Source organism: Aristolochia californica, unplaced genomic scaffold (assembly GCF_029961685.1).
Source record: "Aristolochia californica isolate CCGP_79_NKW_82.1479 unplaced genomic scaffold, dmAriCali1.0.hap1 SCAF_10, whole genome shotgun sequence".
In the NCBI taxonomy this organism is placed as follows: Eukaryota; Viridiplantae; Streptophyta; class Magnoliopsida; order Piperales; family Aristolochiaceae; genus Aristolochia; species Aristolochia californica.
Genome location: NW_027181771.1, coordinates 31,420,906 through 31,444,413, shown reverse-complemented (window position 1 = coordinate 31,444,413; position 23,508 = coordinate 31,420,906). Strand labels below are relative to the sequence as shown.

At 36.7% G+C, this 23,508-nt stretch overlaps 3 protein-coding genes and 1 non-coding gene across 4 annotated transcripts; 2 read left to right on the top strand and 2 right to left on the bottom strand.

The window, feature by feature from the left end:
* Positions 1-5,075: 5,075 nt before the first annotated feature.
* On the bottom strand, positions 5,076-11,583 carry LOC137942445 (phosphoinositide phospholipase C 2-like). The gene is made up of 9 exons (XM_068788084.1): positions 11,069-11,583; positions 9,490-9,686; positions 8,048-8,183; positions 7,719-7,964; positions 7,393-7,631; positions 6,590-6,707; positions 5,829-5,981; positions 5,651-5,737; positions 5,076-5,539 (listed from the first exon to the last, which is right to left on the bottom strand). The coding sequence occupies exons 1-9, from the start codon at positions 11,378-11,380 to the stop codon at positions 5,246-5,248; spliced, it is 1,782 nt and encodes a 593-aa protein (XP_068644185.1). The 5' UTR covers positions 11,381-11,583; the 3' UTR covers positions 5,076-5,245.
* A 1,042-nt stretch (positions 11,584-12,625) lies between these two features.
* TRNAH-GUG (transfer RNA histidin (anticodon GUG)) lies at positions 12,626-12,697 on the bottom strand. Its single transcript has one exon. It is a non-coding gene; the product is annotated as a tRNA-His (tRNA).
* A 394-nt stretch (positions 12,698-13,091) lies between these two features.
* Positions 13,092-15,361, top strand: LOC137942443 (endoglucanase 13-like). The gene is made up of 6 exons (XM_068788083.1): positions 13,092-13,297; positions 13,543-13,956; positions 14,129-14,215; positions 14,299-14,454; positions 14,547-14,828; positions 14,918-15,361. Exons 1-6 carry the CDS (start codon positions 13,103-13,105, stop codon positions 15,233-15,235), a joined length of 1,452 nt encoding a protein of 483 aa, XP_068644184.1. The 5' UTR covers positions 13,092-13,102; the 3' UTR covers positions 15,236-15,361.
* Positions 15,362-20,947: 5,586 nt separating this feature from the next.
* Positions 20,948-22,969, top strand: LOC137942442 (endoglucanase 14-like). Its single transcript, XM_068788082.1, has 6 exons — positions 20,948-21,136; positions 21,344-21,757; positions 21,835-21,921; positions 22,035-22,187; positions 22,271-22,552; positions 22,652-22,969. Exons 1-6 carry the CDS (start codon positions 20,948-20,950, stop codon positions 22,967-22,969), a joined length of 1,443 nt encoding a protein of 480 aa, XP_068644183.1.
* The last annotated feature ends 539 nt before the right edge of the window (positions 22,970-23,508 follow it).

The following is a 23,508-nucleotide window of genomic DNA, read 5'->3' as shown; positions in this document are numbered from 1 at the left end:
AACAACGTCGTCGTTCCCTATCGTCGGATGAAGACCATGTACTCCTTTCGTGAATTTCTCTTCCCCGTCTCCGTCTCTGTCTCTTTCATTCCCACTCGACGCTCCTAGCATTACCTTCACCTCCATGTCTTCGTTGCCCCACTGATGCTTGCCACTGTCATCCGCTCGATCAGCATCGGTGCGGCACTAGACTCCTCTTGTGTCGTCTCAATGGAACTACACCAAGTGACCTAACCCCCTGACGCTCCTATCCCACACATGTGCAAACAATGCACTGTAGTCCACAAGTGCAAGTTTCGCATTCACTCCAAATCTCTTCCACCAAACAATGTGATTTTGTCTGCTCTAGCCACAACCAATGATGCTGCTCTTTCTTATCTCTTCACCGGACGATGTGATTCCATCCGCACTAGTGTCGTTGCTTTTCTACATCTCTTCACCGAATGATGTGATTTTGTCCGCCCTAGCCGCTACCATTGTTATTGCTCTTCGATATCTCTTGTCCGGACGATGCGATTCCGTCTGGCCCAACCGCTACCAATGTCGTTGCTCTTCTACATCTCTTCACCAAATGATACGATTATGTCCACTAAAGCCACTACTAGTATTGTTGCTCTTCTACATCTCTTCACTGGACAATGTATTCTCTCCGACTTCGTCTGCCCCAACTGCTACTAGTATCGTTGTTTTTCCTGTCCTTTAGTTTCCGAGAACACGCTTCCTCTTCTTGAATACCAAGATTAACTCTATTCTTGGAGCTCCATTTTACAGGGGCATGATAGAGATAAGGATAAGGATCAAAATAAAAGTACTAAATAGATTCAAACTTAAAGTCTGTAGAGTTGTAATCTCTACAATCACACTGTTATAATTCTATAAATACTTGTCTCCTCATCAATGAAAATCACAATAAATATTATTCTCAAATCATAAATTCTATTCAAGTGCTATCGACTATAAGTAAAATTGGTAAATATTATTCTCAAATCATAAATTCTATTCAAGGGCTATCGACTATTAGGGCATGTTAGTGCGCAGCGTAAGTGAAGTGTATTTCACTTATGCGAGGGACACTTCACTTACGCTAGGGAAAGTGGCCGAAACCCATTAGTGCACCCTGTAAGTGACGGGGGAAAGTGAAATACAGTTCAAGCCTAAAATGATGGTAAGTGAAATCCGAGGGGTCGGTCTCGGATTTCACTTACCATCGTTCAAATACATCTCGCTGTCGGAGAGGATCGGGGAGGAATCTTTGTCGAACGAGGTTTCGGAGAAATTTTTTTTTTCTCTCTCGCGACCTTCGGCTTCTCTTCTCTCTCGGCCTCCCTCTCTTCTCCCTCTCGGTGTACTATTGGAGCGCCGCCTCTGTCGCCGTAGTCTCCTGCCCGCTGAGGAAGATGACACGCAGGAAGACGATGGTTTAATTTTTCTTAAGTTAGGAAAAATTAAACCGTCGTAAAAATAATAATTTATAAAATAATTATTTTCATTTATTTAATAAATTTATTTTATAATTACTATATTAAATTAGTGATTTAATAGTCATAATTAAAATATTATTAAAATAAATATTTGATAAATTGTTTTGGTTTAATTATTCCATTTTTATAATTAATTAAACCAATGGTTTTAAATTTTGTGACAATATATTATTAATTAATAATACATAAAAATATATTATGTTATTGATAAATATATATTTATTTATTATATTAAATTAGTGGTTTTTAATGTTAAAACATATCTTATGTTATTAAAAAATAGTTTATTTATTTATTATATTCACTTATGTTATTTTTTATTTTTTATTTTTTTAATAATTTATTTTAGTCGCACGTACTTAGAGGGAGTCTGCAGTACAATCTACAAGAGCATCATATTATCGAGATGTTTTAGCAATTCAGATGTGGCAAAATTATTGACTATTATGTTTTAATACCATTAAATATTTTTTATGTTGTACTTTTGTATGAACAGATATAATTTTTTATATTAAAAAGATGATTGAGTTATATTTGTATTATTTTTATTTTTATTATTACGATATTTGTGTAATACGCTATGTAGTACGATATTTTTTAATTATTTTATATTTAGATATTACAAAATTAAAATTTGATTACAATTTTAATAGTATAAAAGTAAGCATTTGTTTAATTATTATATTTAATATATTTTATTTATTAACTAATATTAATTTAATTTTCTTATAGTCAGATATATCAAAATATTTTATTTAATAAATAATCTATATACACTTTACACCACACCTTCTATTACGCACATTAACATAAACAAGTAGTTTACACTATATTTTCTATTGTGCACACTAACACAAACAAATACTTTATACTATACTTTCTATTGCATATACTAATACAAATAAATACTTTACATTCACTCTCACTTTCCCCGGGAAAGTTATTTTTCATTATATTTCATTTCCCTCCGCACTTATGAACGTGCACTAACCCCTAAGTAAAGTCTTTGCAGAGAATAAAAAAAGTAGGTCTAAAAGAAGCAAGAGAGGAAGGGAGTACGGAAAAAAAAAAGGGAAGATGACAGATGTCTGAGCGGTTCAAGACAACTCGTGCTCACATTTTTGAAAAATAACTCGAACAGAAATTTCGAGTTGGCTCGTGAAGGCAAAACTTAGGTTGGCTAACGAACTTAACTTAATGCTTGATGAGCTCGAATTAGAATCAAATCGCTCAGAAGCTGGGAATTACCTACCCATGGTAGTTGCTATACGCCATTAACACACTCGGTAAGAAGTATCCCTTCCATCACTTCAATACCCAGAAAAGAAAGAGTGGAGGTAGCTTCCCGACCATTTTTATTCCCATTGGATAATAAAAAAAATTGGGTTTCGGTTTGGATTCGAATTGTATCCGGATCCAGATCCGTTTACGGCTAACCTCTACCGTTAAATCAATTACCAAATGAAAGTTTGCCCTAATGGTGGTTGGAGTAAATTAATAATCAAAGATCAAAGACTATATGGATTTGTTTGCAGTTTTAAACTGTTAGAAAATATTGACGGGTTTAGGACGGAAGAAACGAAGCCAACCGGTTAACTTGAAGCAGCCGGTCAGATGCGAGCACCGAACCGGCAATTAACCGCATCAGAAGCAACGCTCCCCTCCTCTTTTCTTTTTCGCCCTTTGTGTTCAATCACAAATCCCAATAGAGCCGTTACATCTCTCCTTCTCCATGTATCTCCAAGACTCCGAACTGGGCGCCTCTCAGAGACACGTTACCTATAGGTTTTTATGATTCTTTCTTTTTTCTCGATTTCGTGAAGTTTTTACAATTATTTCTCGTTCCTTATGCAAAGGTTTAATTCAGCCTCTTTCTTAATCTCTCTCGCAATCTTTCTCGGAGATTTATTGATTAGTGGGTGATTTAATTATTGGCTGGATTTTAGTCTTTGTCGATCGGGTTGTAGCTTGCCTGTGCGGATTATCGTACCATCTGTTTCTTCGGGGCAGGGGTTCAATCTTTTCTTGTTGTTCAATTTGTTTATTTTAAGTGTTTGGATGATAATCGACTACTTTCTCTTAAACTTTGTGAATGATCGGATATAGAATTGTGCTCTCTGGACTATAAATTTTTTTTTTTTGTAAGAAGCAGATAACCGATTATAAATATTCTTAGTCGAGATTTTTTTTTTTTTTTAGTTGAATGGAGTTCCATGAAGGCAGCAATAGCTAGCATTTGTTCTTAGCTTTTTCTGAGATGGGATTGGGGACTCATTGACTTGGAAATTGGATATATAGTTCTCCTTTGGAAGAATATAGATTTTTATGTAATGTTCTTATTGGAAGTGAGTTTTGGTATTGTTAGTTGCAGGAATTGATTTCTGAAGATTAGTTATTTCCATGAGGATTTCACTGATCTGCATATGGACTTAAAGCAAACCCAAAATTGGTTATTCACTTCAAATGGCTTGAACTATTTAACTTTCTTAATGTAGAGAAATCCTACTTCTGTTCAATTCCATTTTAGTAAAGCTAGTAACACTTTATGCTTAAACCCTTTGGTGCTTAAAAATCTCCCTTCATGTCCAATGCAGCTGTGGCTCTTGTGGTTATGCTTTAAACCTAAGCTCATCAGATCGGAACACGTCCAATATCGATTCCAAGTACCGTAATGCTCTGAAAAAGGGTCTCATATCCTTCATCTCTATCGACGAAAGCAGATTCACCCAAGTTGATCAGTACAGATGTCTACCATACTTCATAACCGAGCACTCATGGGGCCTTCTTCGACAAAGAACTAAACTCCTCTGTCGAAAATGTGGCAACTACATTGGTCATGCTTATGAAGAAACAAGCCCCTCTCCTCTAGTTTCTGACCATTCAGACTCAAGTTCAAATACTGGGATTTCTACTGTTAGGAAATATAATGTGAGAATTCGTGCTGTACAGCCATCTTCTGATGATTCTGGTAATCCACTTGTTTTATGATTTTTAGTTGGAGGTTGAGAAAATTACTTTTGTTTGGTTTGTGTTGCAACTTGTGAAAGATTGTTAAATGTAAAAAGAGATGCCTTGGTTGTGTAGATGAACAGTGGACTATATGATGAAGATTTTGTCTAAAAGTGAAATTCAGTTCTCAGGAGATTATTTCCAGCAATAATGGAGCCTTGTGTTGGGGGGGTATCCAACGGGATGACCTGTCTCACTCATTCTAACCCATGAGTAAGGTGATAATCGAGCTGACTCACAAAGGTGACTTTACATATGCTGCCAGTTGGCGTTTTCCCTCACGTCTCGTTGACTTTTCCACGTACGCAAATTTCATAACAAATGCCTGAAATTTCACTTGTCTTTGTTGTAAAATTATTATTATCGATTCTGTTGGTGGGTAGGTGCTATGATAATCATTGTGGGTTGTCGACTAAGTTTTTAGTTTGTTGCGAGGATGGGTTGCTTAATGAGAGACGGGCACCATTAAAATGAGTAGCGTGAGGGTGACAATGTTTCGGTATATATATATATATATATATATATATATATATTAGATGGTAGGAAATTGACACCGTAGAAGAAGCGCTAAAATGCAAAGCAGCAAATTGGAAGCCAATCTACAACGTGGCACCGTATATAAGATGCACTACAAGGAGGTCCTCAAACGTCATCTACAAACTGGGGCTTATTAAAGTAACTTATATGATTACAGCTACGAAAGATATATAAATATACACCAATCAACCTTCTTGGGTTTCAAGGAAGAAGCGACATCAAACAAATTCAAACCGCATTAAGAGCTTTACGGAATTGTACTTCTCTCCCCTCCGATTGCAAAGAGGGACAGTCCGAATACCTGATTTCAACTCTGCGATGGGCAGGCATGTTTGGCCAGCAAAATCATCTGTCTGCGACATGTCATACTCGTGAACTTCAATCCTTAGCAAAGCAAGCTCTGGAACGGTTAAGGGGAATAAGAACTCTTCGTTCCAAATCGGCATCCAATCATCCTCTATTGTCTTGGTCTTTTTCGTTTGGCTATCAGCTGGAACTCCTGCTATACCCACCTGTTAAATGTGTGTGGATCAGTGGCTTTACTCTTTTCCGTGTTTTATGTTCATGATGCCAGATCCAACAAAAAATCAAGAAGGTTAAGAAAGAGGGCATCTTAATCTTACCCTTGCATAGAAATCAGGGGGAGAGTACGTGTCAAAGTGTGTCTGTTTGAAATCCAACTGCCATCCATCTCCCATATACACTTTAACCTGTTTGGTAATGTGGAAAAGAGATGGCCAGAGTTAGAGAAACTGGATAAATAGCAGACACAAAAGAAGAATACTGATGAAAAATACTAACCTTCAACGTTGTCTTCACAGGTAACCATGCCATAGGATTAAAAACCTCCTTATTTTGACCCACCTTCATTAGAAAATCAGGTTTTTTTACATAGCCACAACCTCCATTGGTTCTGAACATTCCTTGCATCAACCAGAGTGATCTACCATATCCCTGTCGTGAGAAGTCGGACAATTTCTTGGAAGTCATTATTCAAGAAATTGTGTAGAATCACATTGTCATTTGAGTCTAGCCAATCAACTAAATCAGTTCAATTATAAAAATTGCTGATGCAGGATCAACATGCTGTCATTCATATTATCAAATTTGGGAAAGGATGGGTTACTATCGAGTCAAATTGTGAGGATTGGATTTGAGAATTTTTTTATAGTAACTACTATAATTAGATGCAAAAAGAGAGCAAATGTCCAACACAACTTTCACGCCTAATTAATTCTTTTAAAAAATAAATTCAAAATTGACGAATCAACAGTCTTCAGAACACACAGGAAGTTACTGAGAATTCAGTTTCATAATAGAATTGGACAAGACTGATTCACTGCACAGCTAACATGAAAAGGCACTTTTTTCTTTTTGAACAAAATGAGAATGAGATTTCAGCAAGAGGCAAGAAGTGAGTGCCAAATAGGCTACCAACAACCAAAGATAAATTATTAGGTCAAGTGAAAATAAAATGAAGAATTTTAAATAGCTACAGATTGCATTTGTTGGTACCATGAAATTCATTAAATTGTTCCAAACTGAGTAGTGGATACCCGCACCTGCATATTAAATGCTACCATCTGAGCACCATGCATCCACCCAATCAATGGATTGTAGTTGGAGGAATTAAAGCGAGTGCCTTTTGGGTATACCCTAAGAATATTTCGCTGAGTGAACCTATAAACAAATGATTCTCGTAAGATAGCAGTTGGAAAGCACTATCACTGTCCATAGGAGAAACAAACCAGAAACGCATAACTAAGTCATAACAAGTACACTACATGAATAGTTATTTAACTTGCAGTCTTTACTAATTAAACCAGTGCAAGCAGAGGCTTTGTTTCTACAACTGAGCCTGTGGGCACAATGAAGCCCTCAGTGAATGAGTTTATTCTGGGCAAAACTCATCTTGCCAATTCATGGACAGTTTATCTTTACCATCCATTTCCTCTTTCTCTCACCATTCATAAGCCCACCACGTGGGGACATTCATCTAGAAGAAGTCAAGATGCAACTCCTGACATTATCAGGTGATCATCTTAACCACCCAACCATGACAGGAAAAAAACCAGCAGGTAATATTCATTAGGGCTAAGATTGTCACAGTTATTTCTAGTTGAAAGCTTCCATTCGACACCTTGTGACAACCACAGAGCCACAAAATTACAGCGTATTTACTGAACTAAGAGGGCTAAAGATTTATTTTTTAAAAAAAAGCATTGTGCGAAACTGCATAGGCCAAATGCTCCAGAGACATAGATCAAACCATCTGGCCTATTTTCAAATAGTTAAGGAACTAATAGCATTCGAGGTTAAGTCACTGGGAAAGCAAGTCAATCATTCTGGAAAGAACAATAATTACCTCACAATATCTGTAGCATGAGATTCTGCAGCCTTTTCGAGCTGTTGCTCACTCATGCTAAGACGCCGAACAGTATCTGGATCCACCTTTAGTGCCTCCTTTAAGCCACCTTTTGGTTTCCCAGCTCTTATACTAATAAGACGTTTGTATTCAGGTGCTGCAATCAGACTTGATTTGCAATCCCCATCATCAGGATCTTCTTCTTCCTCCAGACTGGGATCACTGTGGTCATTATCAATCTAGAAGATCATGGAAGAAATTTAGACACCTAGGCAACTTTTAAACTGGATCATCAAACTTTATACTTTTAGTTCTTTAAAATGCACCTTATAATTAGAACCTTGTTCAGGCTTGAGTTCTTGAACCTCTTCTCCCCAAGCTTCTTCATCCCCTGCATAATTTACCTTGCGGGATCCATTATTTACCTCCTTGGTACTCTTTGATTCGAGATATTCTTTGGGTGGCTTTGTTGAAATAATTACCCGATTTCTCATCGATTCAGGTGAACGGAATTCTTTTAAATCTTCTTCTGAGGGTATAAATAGCATTTCTCCAAATATTTGAGTGACCATCTAAAAGAAAAAATTTAGTTATGAACCCATAAATAGTAAAAGTTAAATTGACATTTGGTTTTTTAAGTCAACAGAAAAATAACCTCAGCAACTTTAGCCTGAAGATCTGGAGTAAGGTGGTCCTCTAGAGTTATTACAACAGGATAGGGAGATGCAGAAAAGGCATGATCTTTAATAGACTTCAAACACTTGATAAGCTCCACTGGAGTAGTCAATGTCCTACAGTGTAAAGTGATATATGTGTCATCTAACAGTTAAAAAATTAGAAAAGAAAGCTATTGGTTCCATGAAATAAAGCATTCATAGCAACTTCCGCATGTAATGTGATACCATTTTCTGTCAGCTAAGCTTTGTCATTGTTTTGATTACATATCAACCAGGCACTTCTTGTTTTTTTTTTTTTTTGATTCTTTTGGAATGTTCATTGCACACACTCCTTTCCCCTGCTGAGACTTGAACCCTAAACCTTACCCCTGCTGAGACATGAACCCAAGACGTCACACAAGAACCCTCCCCCCTAATCAGGTACATTAGATATCATTTATTTTAAGAATATAAATGAACAATTTTGATCTACAAATGCAAAGAAATTGATAGAGAGATGTGATTTATGCTAACCATATAGCAATAACAGCAAAAAAGAAAAATGCACTATCTCTATTGAATGGCAAGCCAAATAAGGCACGATTAAACTGAGAGAAGCCATAGCATCAAAAAAGTGTTCTTCAAATTAAAGCTGTTGAAGACCTCCTTGGAGTTGATACATGTCAGCATTAACGCGCTCTATCACAGGTCTCACTATCAGGTCATTTTGTGGGCATTTGGCAATCTCTATATTGTGTAATTTTCTTGGGGAAAATCAAGGAACTGAACAAGAATATAAAGGAAAGCTGTTTTGACAGGTGAAAGCTATATGAAAGTGTACAATTACTTTATTCTCATTTTTGAGACCCAGCTTTCTTGGAGTGCAATACTGGCAAATCAAGAATAATCTAATTAAATCTCAAAAACTGCAATAGAAGAAGTAGCACCCGCTACGTGCCACATGTGAAACATTTTAGTCATCTTTCCTATATCGAGGATGAAATCTTCACATCCAAATGGACATGAACTTGGTAAAAAAACCTTCTCTTATTGTTATTTTTATTTTTAAGAAGTGGTGGTAACAACACATTGTTATAAACTGAACAGACCTGAAATGCCATAAAATGGAAGAAGAATAACAACAAATGGAAAGAGCTCTTTGAAACATACAGAAAAAGATTCACCAGAGCTGCAATTTCTTTACTGTTTTTCTTTCCAAAACCATTGGACTAAAAATAAGGAAAATCCAATCATCCAAAAAACATATAAAATTTTAAAAGCCCTCTAAAGTCCTAGAAATATTTTTCATATCTAGATACATTATAGACACATGTAAAGTATCTGTGTCAATCTCAATGGCTAGAGTTACATTTGACACCAGAGTCGAAAGAAAATAAAAAAGGAAACTTAAGGTGGGTCTGCAAATTCACTGATTGTGTACCTTCCATGAAGAATATCTATGTTATCTTTTGTAGAATTTGGCCACATATCCAGCTCAATTACCCTTACACCTCTCTTCAATGCCTTTATGATAGGGACATCACTGCAATCACTACTGAGTTGGTTCCCAGTCAAATAGGAATTGTGGCCTGTATAAATGTAATAATGAGACAATGGAGCAGTCATATCATGGTGAACCTGGAACAAGAGGGTGAGACTTGTCAAGTGTGGAACAATTTATTTTTACCACAGTGAAAAATGCCAAAAAATTTGCTTTCAATCACAAATACAGGGTAACCAACTTTGCATGTGTGGCAGGTTGGAGAAGAACTGCAACTAACAGGGAAATAATGTAATGGTAACCAATCATATCAAAAGATCATAATCATCAAGTGGTTATTATGCCTCCAGAAGTCAAAACAGGTGAAAAAAATAAAAGAATTGCATGCTATCTAGACAGATAATCCAATTCGTAGTGATCAACATATTTGTCTAATGGAGTGTAGCTAAAGACTAGCTGAAGTTTCCTGGAGGAAATACAGCTCAAAAGGCACAAAAAATCCTTAATGAAATTAAAATTCAATGAGTAAGCAGACTGTTTTCCAAAACGAATTTGACAAGGATAAAAATTATCCATGAATGCGCAGAATGTGAAAAATGTAGGACCATATTAGTGTGCTACCTAAAGTTCCCTTTGCGGGAGCAAAATATAGACAACATTGGTAAAAGTAGTGTTAGAACTTAGCTTATGTTCATAAGAAAGTCAACAAGATGCCTATTCAGATAGGAATTCATGTATATTAAGAGATAGTGTTGTTAATACTACGAGGATTTTCTTGTCATTTATTTAGAAATAGCACAACACTAATACATGCTGTAAATACTGCAAAAAGAGCAAAACAAAATGTCCTAAAAGAAAATACAACATTAACACGAGAGGGAAGTTTAGTTATGACCCTGGTCTTTCACAAGATTTTTAGTTCCTAACGATCCTTTAATTGCAGTGAGAGTCCGAGCAGATCAGTTCTAACAAGCCAATCTTTACAATTCACATATTCTTTTGAACTTCATAATAGAACACATGCACACAAAAAGGAAAAAAAAAAACAAAGATCAGCCGATCAGAGGTACTCAATATAGCAACTTTGTTTCAAGGAAACTGAAATTTCGTCAATCTTATGAAACACAGCTCAAAATGACCTCCATGGGCTAGACTTCGTTAACGAACTAATTTTCAAAAGCGGAACTTTTTCTTTCTCGGAAAAGTCAACAGTTAAAAAAAAAGATAATTATAGAAATACAAAATTAAAGAGAACTGAGGTCTTAATAGTTACATTTTGTTCATACTTCAGTGTTAATTCTACACTCTCAGGATCAATAAAAAGACCAGAAGACTGAAATGATCGCTTTGAACGTAATGTCCAGATATTCATTGAAAGTCAAAGAAACATCAACCATCGTAGACATTTTTTTGTCACTTAGACAACAACGATTCTGCTCAATTACCAAGGATCTCAAACAGTTAAAGAGAAAATCAATATCCAGAAACAAAATTATGACATGAGAACCAGAGAACGGACCTGGAACTTGATCGGTGTATTGAGGTCTTCCGAGAAGAGATAATGCTGAAAATCCTCAACGCTGAGCAGCGGCTTGGAGAACTTGCCGAGGTGCCTGCGGTGCCGGATCAGGTCAATAACCGCCTCGGCCTCGGCGATCGTCGCGTCAGATTCTCCCTGTCCGTCCACCATAAACCGAAGCAGCTGCTCAGCAGTCATGTGAGACGCGCCGCCGGTAAATGAGGTGAAAGCCTCTCTAACGTCCGGCGGAGGCTCCGCCTCCTTACTCCGAAACCTTCGCGTAAAGCACAGGCACATCTTGTAGCTTCCCATCGTGGCGAACTACTAGAGAGAGAGTAGGAGACAAACTGAGCTGATCTATGTACAGAAACAGAGAGAAAGAGATGGAAGGAGAAAGACGAAACTTTTTCTCGTATCACGCAGGGAGGAATCCAAGAAGACGAATACAGTCTACGCAGAGTCGGTTTTTCTATTAACCAAGACGACACACCCTTCTCTGATTGGAGGAATGTGAGCCCGACCTGTGCCGCTTCAGCGAGCTTCAAATTCAATTAAAGATCTACTACTCTACTTGAATTTGGTGGGCTTTTTTAGTTTTTCTCCATTTTGTATTTTGTATTTTGTTTAATTTCCCGCCTTTTCGGGTGCCTTTTTATCTTACGTCACTCTGTCGGGCCGTCTGGTTTCCCACTATTCATAATTGATGAATTCGTCCAAAGTTCAACGCCCAGAGCCACATCAATATCTAATTCAAAAAAACAAATAAGAGAAAATCTCGTCCCCTCTCCTTCTGCCTTCTGCCTTCTGCTGCTGTGTTTTTCTCTCTTTCACAGAATGGTATCAAAACGGCGCTTTATGAGCTTAATAAATAAGAGAGAGAGAACCGGACGGTTCCCTCAGTAACTCCAATTGAGTTAATTACCAAGAAGAGAAGATTGATTCGGTGACACAGAAAAATATATACAGAAGAGGCCAAGTAGCGACAAGGTTGATTGAAGATGGTCGAGAGAGGCGCACTGACCTTCTATGGGTCCAGACCACTTAAGCGACTGTTACCACGACCAAGATAAGAAAGACGTAAATATTGATGTAGACATAAAGATAACGGGTAGGGTCGAACCCATTGACCGGGACTCGTCTCTGGAGGTCTTAGATAAATGATCATGTGTTTCTCGTTTCATCTTACTTAAAAATCGTAGATCGTATTGACCATTGAACTCTCTAGTCTCCAAATATAGACTTCCCTTTTTTAATATCCCAAAATACAAACATAATTATAAAATACTTTAAAAAATCAACTAATTCCATGAATTACCCAATTGAAGTATTAAACCGATTGACTCGTTAATCCACCAAGTTAGCGGGAGGTTGATTGTACAATTAAGAAGCCTTAAATTACATCATAATTTTGCTTAAATTTATTTTTAATTAGTTTTATTTTTATTTGGATTCATTTTGCATAATAGTAGAGATAAATTAGCATTTTTAGTTTTGAGATTTAAAAAATGCCTATGTTAGTTAAAAACATTTAGGAAACAAAAATACTGCACTACTTGTTGTGGCTGCTGGGATTCGAGCCCAGGTCTCTACGGCCACAACGTAGAATTCTTACCACTAAACTACAGCCACTTGTTACATTGATTTACTTTTAATTTCTTTCTGCATGCTTTGTTTTTGTCCTTTTGATATTCTGTTACAGTTTAGCACATGTTAATCTAGGCCCTGATTGGCTTTGTTGTGGAGAGAAGCAAAGAAGTAACGGCATAATTTCTGAATGAGTTAGACATAAACATGACCGAATCGTTATTGTCTTAGAAATTACCGATCATTTATGACATATTGGCATCTTCTCTGACCATTTTACCTTCTTGAACAAATTTGATACGAAAATTTATCAATATTTGCTGGCACATTGGCCATGCAGGCATTCGTTCTAACTGTGCAGTTGACTAGTAACAGCCCCCAAGTATTTATTCCGAAAGGGAGTAGTTCAAATTCCAGGAGCTTGACAAAGTCTGTAGCTTCATCCCTGATATGGATTCCAGTTTCTGTTGCTGTACCTTCTTCTTTCTTCTTTTCCTTCAGCAGGGATTCGCTGCATTTAACTATGGTGAGGCCCTCACAAAGGCTATCTTGTTCTTTGAAGGCCAAAGATCTGGGAAGCTACCAGCAGAGCAGAGAGTGCATTGGCGCGGCGACTCTGGACTTAACGATGGACGTGACTCCGGTGTAAGCTATTTAGCTGCTTCTTTGCTCATGTGTTCGTGACATCTACTCCCATGCTCAATACATACTTTATTTTTTCCGTAGATCTAGCTTCATTCTTCTTTTCTTTGCACCGAGTCCGCGTTATTGCTCAAATGAAATGGCTAGGGACCAATTAAGAAGTTTTAACGATAGGCATCAGCTCCAACTTTCGCCATTATTGTAGCACCATCTTCTCATCGGAAGTGAATGCATTTGCATTGTTACAGGTGAATATGGTGGGAGGATACTATGACGCAGGCGATAATGTCAAGTTTGGTTTCCCTATGGCTTTCACAATTACCCAACTGTCGTGGGGAGCCATAGAGTTTGGTGCTCGCTTGTCTGCCAAGAAGGAGCTGTACCATGTCATGGATGCCATTAGATGGGGGACCGATTACTTGATGAAAGCTCACCCAGAACCGGACGTGTTATACGGAGAGGTCGGAGATGGCAATTCCGATCATGCGTGCTGGGAGAGGCCTGAGGACATGAACACACCTAGGAATGCCTACAGGATTGACGACCGACATCCCGGGGCCGACCTCGCCGGAGAAACTGCCGCTGCTTTGGCTGCTGCATCCGTTGTCTTCCAGCAGTGGGATCCCCCCTACGCTAACCAGCTTCTAACTCATGCAAAGCAGGTTATTGCTCATCTACTAGATTACTAGTCCATAAGCTGTTTATTCGTAATCAGGTGGCTTAGAGTTCAAAAGCTCGTTCTCCCCTGTTTGCTGAGGCGAAATAGATGGATTTTGAGATCTCTGTTACTGATGTGATGCTCTACTAACGTCTTCGATCTCTCACAATATGCAGCTGTTCAATTTTGCTCGCATTCATCCAGGACTGTATCAGGATAGCATACCGGTTGTTACAGGGTTCTATAGGAGTAGTGATTTCAAGGTTCAGTAACGACTATCTCTTACCAACATTTACTTATATTTTTCTCATTAGAAAACTGATCAAAACTTGTCTACTTGTGACAGGATGAACTACTGTGGGCAGCTGCGTGGCTTCACCGGGCCACTGGAGACAAGTTTTACTTAGATTTTCTCTCCAACCCACAAGGTGGTACAGGCGGTCTCAGATATGAATTCTCCTGGAACGACAAGTATGCAGGAGCCCAAGCACTCGTTGCGAAGGTAGGTGTTGAGATACGTGAAGAGCTTTCAACATAAACGTTCTATTTCTGAAAGGAGATTATAACGCAATGTACTGAAATTTGCTGATGCAGCTGGTTCTGGAAGGAAAAGTGAGCAACGAAGGAGTCTGGGCTGATTACAAGAACAGCGTCGAAGAGTTCATCTGTTCTTGCATTCAGAAAGGGAGGAATAATTTCCGTAAAACGCCCGGTGGCTTGCTTTGGTGGGGCGAATGGAGCTCCCTTCAGTACATTTCTTCTTCAATGCTCCTTGTGGCCATTTATTCGGACTATTTAGAAGTCACTAAGCCCGTTCTTAAGTGCCCGGGAGGAGATGTTCAGCCTTCAGATCTAATCTCCCTCGCTCAATCACAGGTGAGGTTATTAATTCCTACATCAAACCAAACACATAATGAGACCAGTACTGGTAGAATTCTTACGACTTCACGGTGATCTTGTTTCAGGTGAACTACATCCTTGGGGCCAATCCCATGAGGAAGAGTTACATGGTGGGTTTCGGAAGCAACTACCCGAGGAAGATCCATCACAGGGCAGCTTCCATTGTATCAATGAAGGAGGATCCAACGCCTGTTGACTGTAAGGGTGGATATGATCACTGGTACTTCCGGAACGGCGACAATCCAAATATGCTGGTCGGTGCAATCGCCGGCGGACCCGACGCCAACGACGGCTATAAGGACGACAGAGGGAACTTCCGCCAGAACGAGCCTTCAACATCTACCAATTCTGGCCTGATTGGCGTCCTCGCGAGGCTGGCCTGATTAAGAACTAGTTTTGAGTAGTACTTCGACGAAGTTACTACTCTCTCAATGACAATTATCTGTTTAAGAATCAAATATGTCTGTTTTCATAATGAGAGCGTGCATTGGTTAATGTGGTCGCAACTATCTACATCAGTAGGCTGATACTCTGCAAAATTGGCCTTGTGAAGGCAATCCAATACATCAGCTCAATACCAGTGCCATGCACTCTAACGTCTAGGGCGATGAATTAGCTAAGGACAAGTAAGAACTAGGAACCCATCGATTAAGATGATGCAATAACAAATGGCATTTGGGATCTCTCCAAAATATGCAATACAAGGGAATTTTAGTATATTACCCAAAATTTTAAAAATAATAACACAAATAATATACTTCTAAACTTAATTGCATAAATACGTAATTTTGATCAGTCAACTGCACATGTGTACAGTCAAAGGTGAAACGAAAGCATGATCGCTTACTTGATTTCACGCCACATCAGCACATGGACAATCTTACGCCATGTCAACCACCATGCCAATAGGAAGCCAAGTCACCCAAAAGGATGCCACATAATCCTGCCACAACCTCAAATAAATATTTAAAAATTTAATTATTATTTTTAAATATTTAATAAATTTATTTTTTAATATTTAAAAAAATATTTTTTATGAAAATATTTTAAAGATTTTATTAAAATATATATTTTTGATTTAAATTAATTTTTAGAAAATAAATTAATATTTTAAATTATTTTTAAAAATAACTTAATAAAGCGTGTAGCAATAAATTAGATTTTTAAATTCTAAAAGAATTTTTTAATTAAAAAATATTTTAAATCGATAATAAAAGGTGTTAAATAGGTAAGAATAAAAAAAGAAGGTAGAATATTTGTACCAACAAATAAGAATTTTTAAAAAAATATTTTATGAAATTAAATAATATCTTAAAGTAAAATAATTACATTAAGGTATTAATTAAAATAATGCATTAATTATATTAAAAAATATCTGAAATAATTATTAATCGAAATTTATATATTTTTATTATATTAAAGTGATATGTGAAAGATTTTTAAAACATTAAATAAATATTTTTAAAAAAATTAATTACAAAATAACCTAAATCAATCATAAAAATTAAATAGGAGAAAAAAGGCAAACTGATGTGGAAGGCTTAGTTGGCATTCAATGATATGCTAGATGACATGTCATCTTACATGGAGGATGATGTGGTGGGTGACGTGATGTAAGACTCTTCTGGTGCTGATGTGGTGTGATGACATGGCATCACGTAAGCGGTCAAAGCTTATTCGTTATCTTTGACTGTACACATGTTCCTTTAATCGGTCAAAGTTGAGTATTTGTGCAATTAAGTTCAAAAGTTGGTTATTTGGTTTATTATTTTTTAAAAAATTGGGCAGTATACTAAATTTCACAAGATACAGTTTGTCTTTGAGCTTCGAGCTTTTGGGTCCTATTTAATTTCAGAAAAAAAACATAGGGATTTGAAAAAGTAAATGTTTTCTCTTGTTTGGTTTGGGAGAAAGTGTGGGAATAAAGAAAAAAGAGGGAAGAGAAAGTTCATCTATTCATTTTTAAGCTTTTCTCCCTAGGAAAGTTTGAAAAAAGAGAGAAATAGGGAGAGATTTTAGGAAAAAATAATAAAAGCACCCCTATGTAAAAATTTATAGATAAAAAAATAATTGACTAAATTTATTTCAATAAAATACAGGAAATTTTACTAATATACTCAAATTTTAAAAAAATATATATGAAAATAACCAACTCACATACTTAATTTTAAAAATAAACAACTTTGACCAGTCAACTACCCACTTGGAAAGTCTAGAGGGACATGTCACAATGATTGCCTACATGGTGCCATGTCATCAGCCACGTTGTCACCCGAAGATAGCATATCCCACGTCACTTGGCACATAATCAGTTGCCACATCAATAGACACACAATTGACACGTCAACTGCGTACCACATGAGTATGACTTTTTTTCTCCCATTTTTCTTTCGTTATTGACTTAAGTTATTTTCTAATTTCAAAAATATTTTGAAAAAATATTTTTAGGTTTTAAAAATCTTATTTATTGGTACACGTTTCATATAATTTTAGATTTTATAAAAAATTATAAAATGTGAAATATTATTTTTTAATAAAATATTTTAAATTATAATTTGTATAAACATGAACCAACAAATAAGATTTTTAAAACCCAAAATAAGTTTTTTACCAAAAAAAACTAAATTACAAAAGAACTTAAATGAATAATGAAAGGAAAATGGAAGGAAAAGAAGTCATATTGACGTGACACACTACTAATGTGGCATGCTAATGTGTCACCCAATGTCTACCGACATGGCAATTGATGACGTGTTAGGTGACATGGTATATGTTGTCTGAAGATGTCAATGTGGTTGATGATGTGGTGCCACATAGGTGGTTAATGCTGACATGTCGTTTTAGACTTTGCAAGTGCGTAGTTGACCAGTCAAAGTTACGTACTTTTAAAATTAAGTTGGTTATTTTCATAATTTTTTTTAAAAATGTGTAGTTTAGTAAAATTCACTCAAATATATTAAAGCGCCATTAGTGTCCTGGTTGGAAATTCTTATCCCAAGAAAAACTAGAAATATTTTTCCTAGGATACATATTTCTAAGAAACCTTTAGATAAAATCCTATTAGTGGTTTACAAGGAAATTACATGGGAAATTTTAGAAATTTATAAGGAAAATTAAGTGGACGATTAGTGCATTTTCTAGGGAAATAAAAGGAAATTAATAATCAATCTCATACATTACCATATTTATCCGATAAACTTTCAGTAAAATAAATTGTCAAATACAAAATTGCCTACTACTGAAAATATTACAACATCAATTGTGAAATACTTAATAAAAAAAGTTATACGATTTTGCAGGCTATTTTGCCTGGATAATTTTACCTCGAAAATTATATGATTTTTTGTGGTAAAAGTTTTTGGCTAGAAAAATGTTTCCATGAAACATGAAGTACTAATGATCCCTGAAAACGTATTTTTACTAAAAATATATTTTCAATATTTCTTGGAAAAGACACTAACAGGGCCTAAAAGATAAAACCATTTCTTTTAGAACCTTCCACAATGAAATCCACCAGCTAATACCATTTTTTAATTAAAAAAATAACTAAAATGGCCTCTTTAAATATCTAAAATCCGATAATACATATATCTAAAAAATTTCTTAAAAACTACTCAAATAAAAAACACCTTGATCAAATAAAAAAAATACATTGAAATATAATTTATAATTTTTCCTCTTCTTGAATGAAAAATCTTATATTTAAATCTCTTATAAATTATGTGAAAGTATATAATAATAAAAAAACAAAAAAATATTTTTAAAATTTAGGAAAAAGTAAATAAAACATATTGTTATTCGTTAGTAGGGATAATATTACAAAATTAATGAAAAATATTTTTTAGATATAAAAAATTAGTAGATTTATTAGATATTTTAATAAGTACAATCTAATTTATCTTATTTTGTAAATGAAGTTAGTAGAGGGATTAAAAATATTGTTTTCATTTAATGGGTTCATTGAAATGAAATATAATTAAGGATTTTTTTAGTTATAAAAATTATATAGATGAGTGGTTTAGATACGTTTCCAAAAACATTTGTGCACTTTCCTTTGGATCAAGTGTAGCTTGAGAGTCATTAGCATTGTGTTAGGTTTTTCAATCTTTATCTAAACAAGTGATTTACTACTTCTTCCACCGGTTTACAGCCAGTCGGTTCTCATCACATGAAGAATAGATAACTAACAAAAGAACATCATGAAAACCATCACTCAATACAAAGAACATATAAAGTATACACCCATAGGAATTAAGCAAACAAAATTAAAATTAAAAGTAAAAGTTAATAAACCTATTCACCCCCAAAGTAGGTTTATTCCTTACTAGAACTTAAAAAAGAAAAAGACTTTTAGGGTTTTACCCATTTTTTAAAACAGAATTAGATACATGACGACCGTTTGAACTTATTTAGAAAAATATCCAACTTTGACCCGTCAACTATACATGTGTACAGTCAAAGGAGACATGTAGGCTTTGACTGATTACGTGTCGCTACATCATCATAGAACATCAACACTCGATGAGTCAATTGACACGTTAACTGCCACATCACTATTCCGACACATCATCACCCATGAAAGATGTCATGTCATTAAATAGGTAAGAGTTAAAAAAATTAATTAATTATTATTTTTTAATAATTTATTATTTTAAATATAAGGTAATAAAAAGTATATTGATAAATTTGGTTTTTTAAATCTAAAATAATTTTTAACTTTTTTTTTAAATTTTAAATATTTTAAATCGAAGATAAAAGGTTTTACATGGATGATGATGTGGTTTGCCATGTTATATTTTAAATTGTGGTTTTTTTTATTTAATGACATGGCATCCTACATGGACGATGACGTGTCTGTAAGATGATGTGTCATTTTTCTCACTTAGTATTGACGACGTGGTGACACATAATCGATCATAGACTACATGTCACCTTTGACTGTTCACATGTATAGTTGACTGGTCAAAGCTAGGTGTTTTTTTGAATAAGCTCCAATGGTCATCATTTATCTAATTAAGTTTTAAAAATTGGGTAAAAACCTAAATTTCCCTAAAAAAAAATCTACATTTGAAAATTACTCTATTTTTCAAGGAAAGATTTTCAAGAAGAGAACCCTTTCCTTAGTAGAAAAGGGCACTAATACTCCTTTGGATGTCCATTTTTAGATAGATTTCTAGCATTTTCTAAGGACACTAACATGCCCTTGGGTTATTTTTCTTATTTTCCACTCTTTTTTTTTTGTGTGTATTTGAACAAGAGAAATTTCGAGCTTCTTTCACATAACCTTCTCCACTTTTCTGAACAAAAAGAGACTCGTTTTATTACAAAATTTCTCTTCTTCCTCTCCATTAATTTTTCGTCCCTCTCTCTCTCTCTCTCTCTCTCTTTCGTTTGGATTCTCTGATCAATCACCTGACCAGGTGTGGTTGGTGCGAAGAACTGGGTTCTACCATGTATGGGTCTCATCCACACCGGCCACTGGCTAGTCCATGGATTTGCTGGATCAAAACGGCCTCAAGCATTCATCTATAGGGGGAAACTGCATTATAAACGGAAACGATCCTTGTAGAGTCCTTAGTGAACCATTACTTGAGCAAATAAACCTTTCCGTTCACGTTTCAACCTTATGACTATGTTGTGTACCACACGTTTCAACCTTATGACTATGTAACGGATCGTTTCCTCTCCAACAGTTCTGCTCCGTGCTATTGATCTTCCAAGAATAACGAAGATCTCTTACTCTCTTACCCTTCCATATTCTAATAGGTGTCCTCGTTCAGTTATAAAACACAATCTCGTAACCATGATTCATGAGCGGGATTTCAAGTCATATTTGCTGTTTCGTTCAGTAATTATCACGTTAAGGAGCAGATTCATGACGAGGACAGTTATGTAGCAGAAAATGAGGAAATTGAACCAGAGTTTTTCTGGAATTGTCTTTACTTGGTTCTGGAGATTCTTATTGATGCGTAAATACATCTGTAAATCCTCCTCCCCCCTCCCCCCCCAAAAAAACCAAGAAGATACATCTATATATCCTGATCTTCAGATCATCTTCACAATGAAGAGACTCCAGGTTTTTTGGAATCTTTCTCATGGCTTCCGGACTCGTTTTTCTGCTCTTATTTGTTCTACTTCATCAGGGATATGCTGCTTCTAATTACGGACTGGCTCTGACGCAGTCTCTCCTTTATTTTGAAGCGCAAAGATCAGGAAAACTACCACATAACCAGCGAGCTAAATGGCGTGGTGACTCTGGTCTGCAGGACGGCCGTGTCTCCGGCGTAAGCGGCCATTCACATATATGAACTCTTCTCTTCGAAATTCTTTATTTATTTCTTTCTCAGTTTTCTCAAATCCAAGCTCGGTTTCTGTGTCAGGAGGCCTGTCACGGGGCACTGTATTTATTAGCGTCTGTATCTGAAACTCTGCAATTTCGTTAAGACTTTTCTATCGGAGAAAATTCAGTATTTTTCTTATCATGGCTTCAGGTGGATTTGGTGGGCGGCTACTACGACGCCGGTGATAATGTGAAATTCGGATTTCCTATGGCATTCTCTATCACCCTTCTTTCATGGGGTGTGGTTGAGTTTGGTGCACGTTTCTCGGCCAAGCACGAACTGTCTAATGCCTTGGCTGCTATCAAGTGGGGTACAGATTACTTCATTAAGGCCCATCCGTCGCCGGAAGTTCTGTATGGCGAAGTCGGAGACGGTCAGTCCGACCATGCTTGCTGGATGAGACCAGAGGACATGACTACCTCGAGGGCAGCCTACAAAATTGACGCGGCTCACCCTGGTAGCGACCTCGCCGGAGAGACTGCTGCCGCCATGGCTGCTGCATCTATAGCATTTAGGCGGACAAATGCAAGTTATGCAAATACCCTTCTGGGTCATTCAAAGCAGGTCCGGTTGCTCTTTCTTTCAAATTATATGAATACACTTGACGGGATTAATTAACATCTTCAGCCATTGATCTGCAGCTTTTCGACTTCGCTCACAATCATCGTGGTCTATACTCCGACAGCATCCCCGATTGCAAAACATTCTACAAGGGTAGTGGCTACGAGGTAGCTTAGAACTACTATATCTTGATAATTTTCTCATTTCCTTAACTGGATGAAAAGTAGTTTCAGAAATAGATAAAAACTGAAAAAATGGGTGTGATGTTTCACTTTCACAGGATGAACTATCATGGGCTGCTGCATGGCTTCACCACGCTACAGGAGACAAATTTTACTTGGATTTTCTCTCTTCACCTGGTAGTTCAGGCGGCCAGCAGTCAGAATTCTCATGGGATGACAAATATGCAGGGGTCCAAACACTTGTTGCAAGGGTAATCTTCATTAGCTACCCTTCTCTTCTTCTAATAGATGGAACTGTTTTCAACTAAACCAAAAAAAATTTGGGTGGTTTCAGTTGGTTTTAGACGGGAAAGTGCCGAATAGCGGAGTGTGGGCGGAGTACAAGAACAACATCGAGCAGTTCATCTGCTCATGCATTCAGAAAGGAAACACAAATATTAAGAGAACTCCTGCTGGATTGCTCTGGTGGTACGACCAAAGCTCCCTACAGTATGTCACTTCGTCTATGCTCCTCACCACCATTTACTCCGATTACCTGGCCAACGCCAGCGCCAATCTTCAGTGCCCACGAGGAACAGTTCAACCTTCAGAGCTCATCTCTTTCGCTCGATCACAGGTGACGCTTCCGGTCGGACCCCATCATTGATCCATGGATTCGATACATTCTAGTTTTCATCGATTCATGAAAGATCCTGTTCCCGTCGATGTGATGCAGGTGGACTACATCCTAGGAGCCAATCCGTTGCGGCTGAGTTACACAGTGGGTTATGGCCGGAACTATCCAAAACAAGTCCACCACAGAGGAGCTTCCATTGTGTCAATAAAGAAAGACCCAACGCCAGTGGGATGTGGCGAGGGGTATGAAAGGTGGTTCAGCAGCAAATCACCCAATCCAAATATTTTGCTGGGTGCAATGGTGGCCGGCCCCAATTCAAACGATGGCTACAATGACACAAGAGCAAATAATCAACAGACAGAACCTGCTACCACAGGCAATGCTGCTCTTATTGGTGTTCTTGCAAGAGTAGCTTGAGTATTTTTCAGTGTAAATTGATTTCACCTTTGGAATTTCTTTTTCTTTCTCTTTGCTGGATCTGTTACATATCAAGGTTCTTTTTACATAAATTTAGAATTGAGAGTGGGAATGATCTCACTACTAGGTTTGTTTAATAAATAGTTAGATCAACCTTCACATCAGAATTTACTAGTTTTGAGTGGCTGGAATCTCTAAGCAAATGCAACCTACACTTAGATTGCTCCATGCTATAAGTTGAATGTCCTTGAAATAATCGTTAATAGAATCGAAACAAGGCAAGTTCATTAGGTGTAGTATTTGTCAAGTGCAAATGTGGCAGAATGCAAAAATAATTTCGTTTATGGGTTGGCAACTGGCGTCTGGTGTTACTGTAATATATGCGTGACAAGGCTTTACGATGACATGTTATGATGATGTGGCATCCTATATGGATGATGACATAACGAATGACATGTCGTTAGGTTCTTCGGGTACCGATGTGGCATGATGACAGGCACCATATACGCGGTTAAAACTTATGTGTCACCTTTGACTAT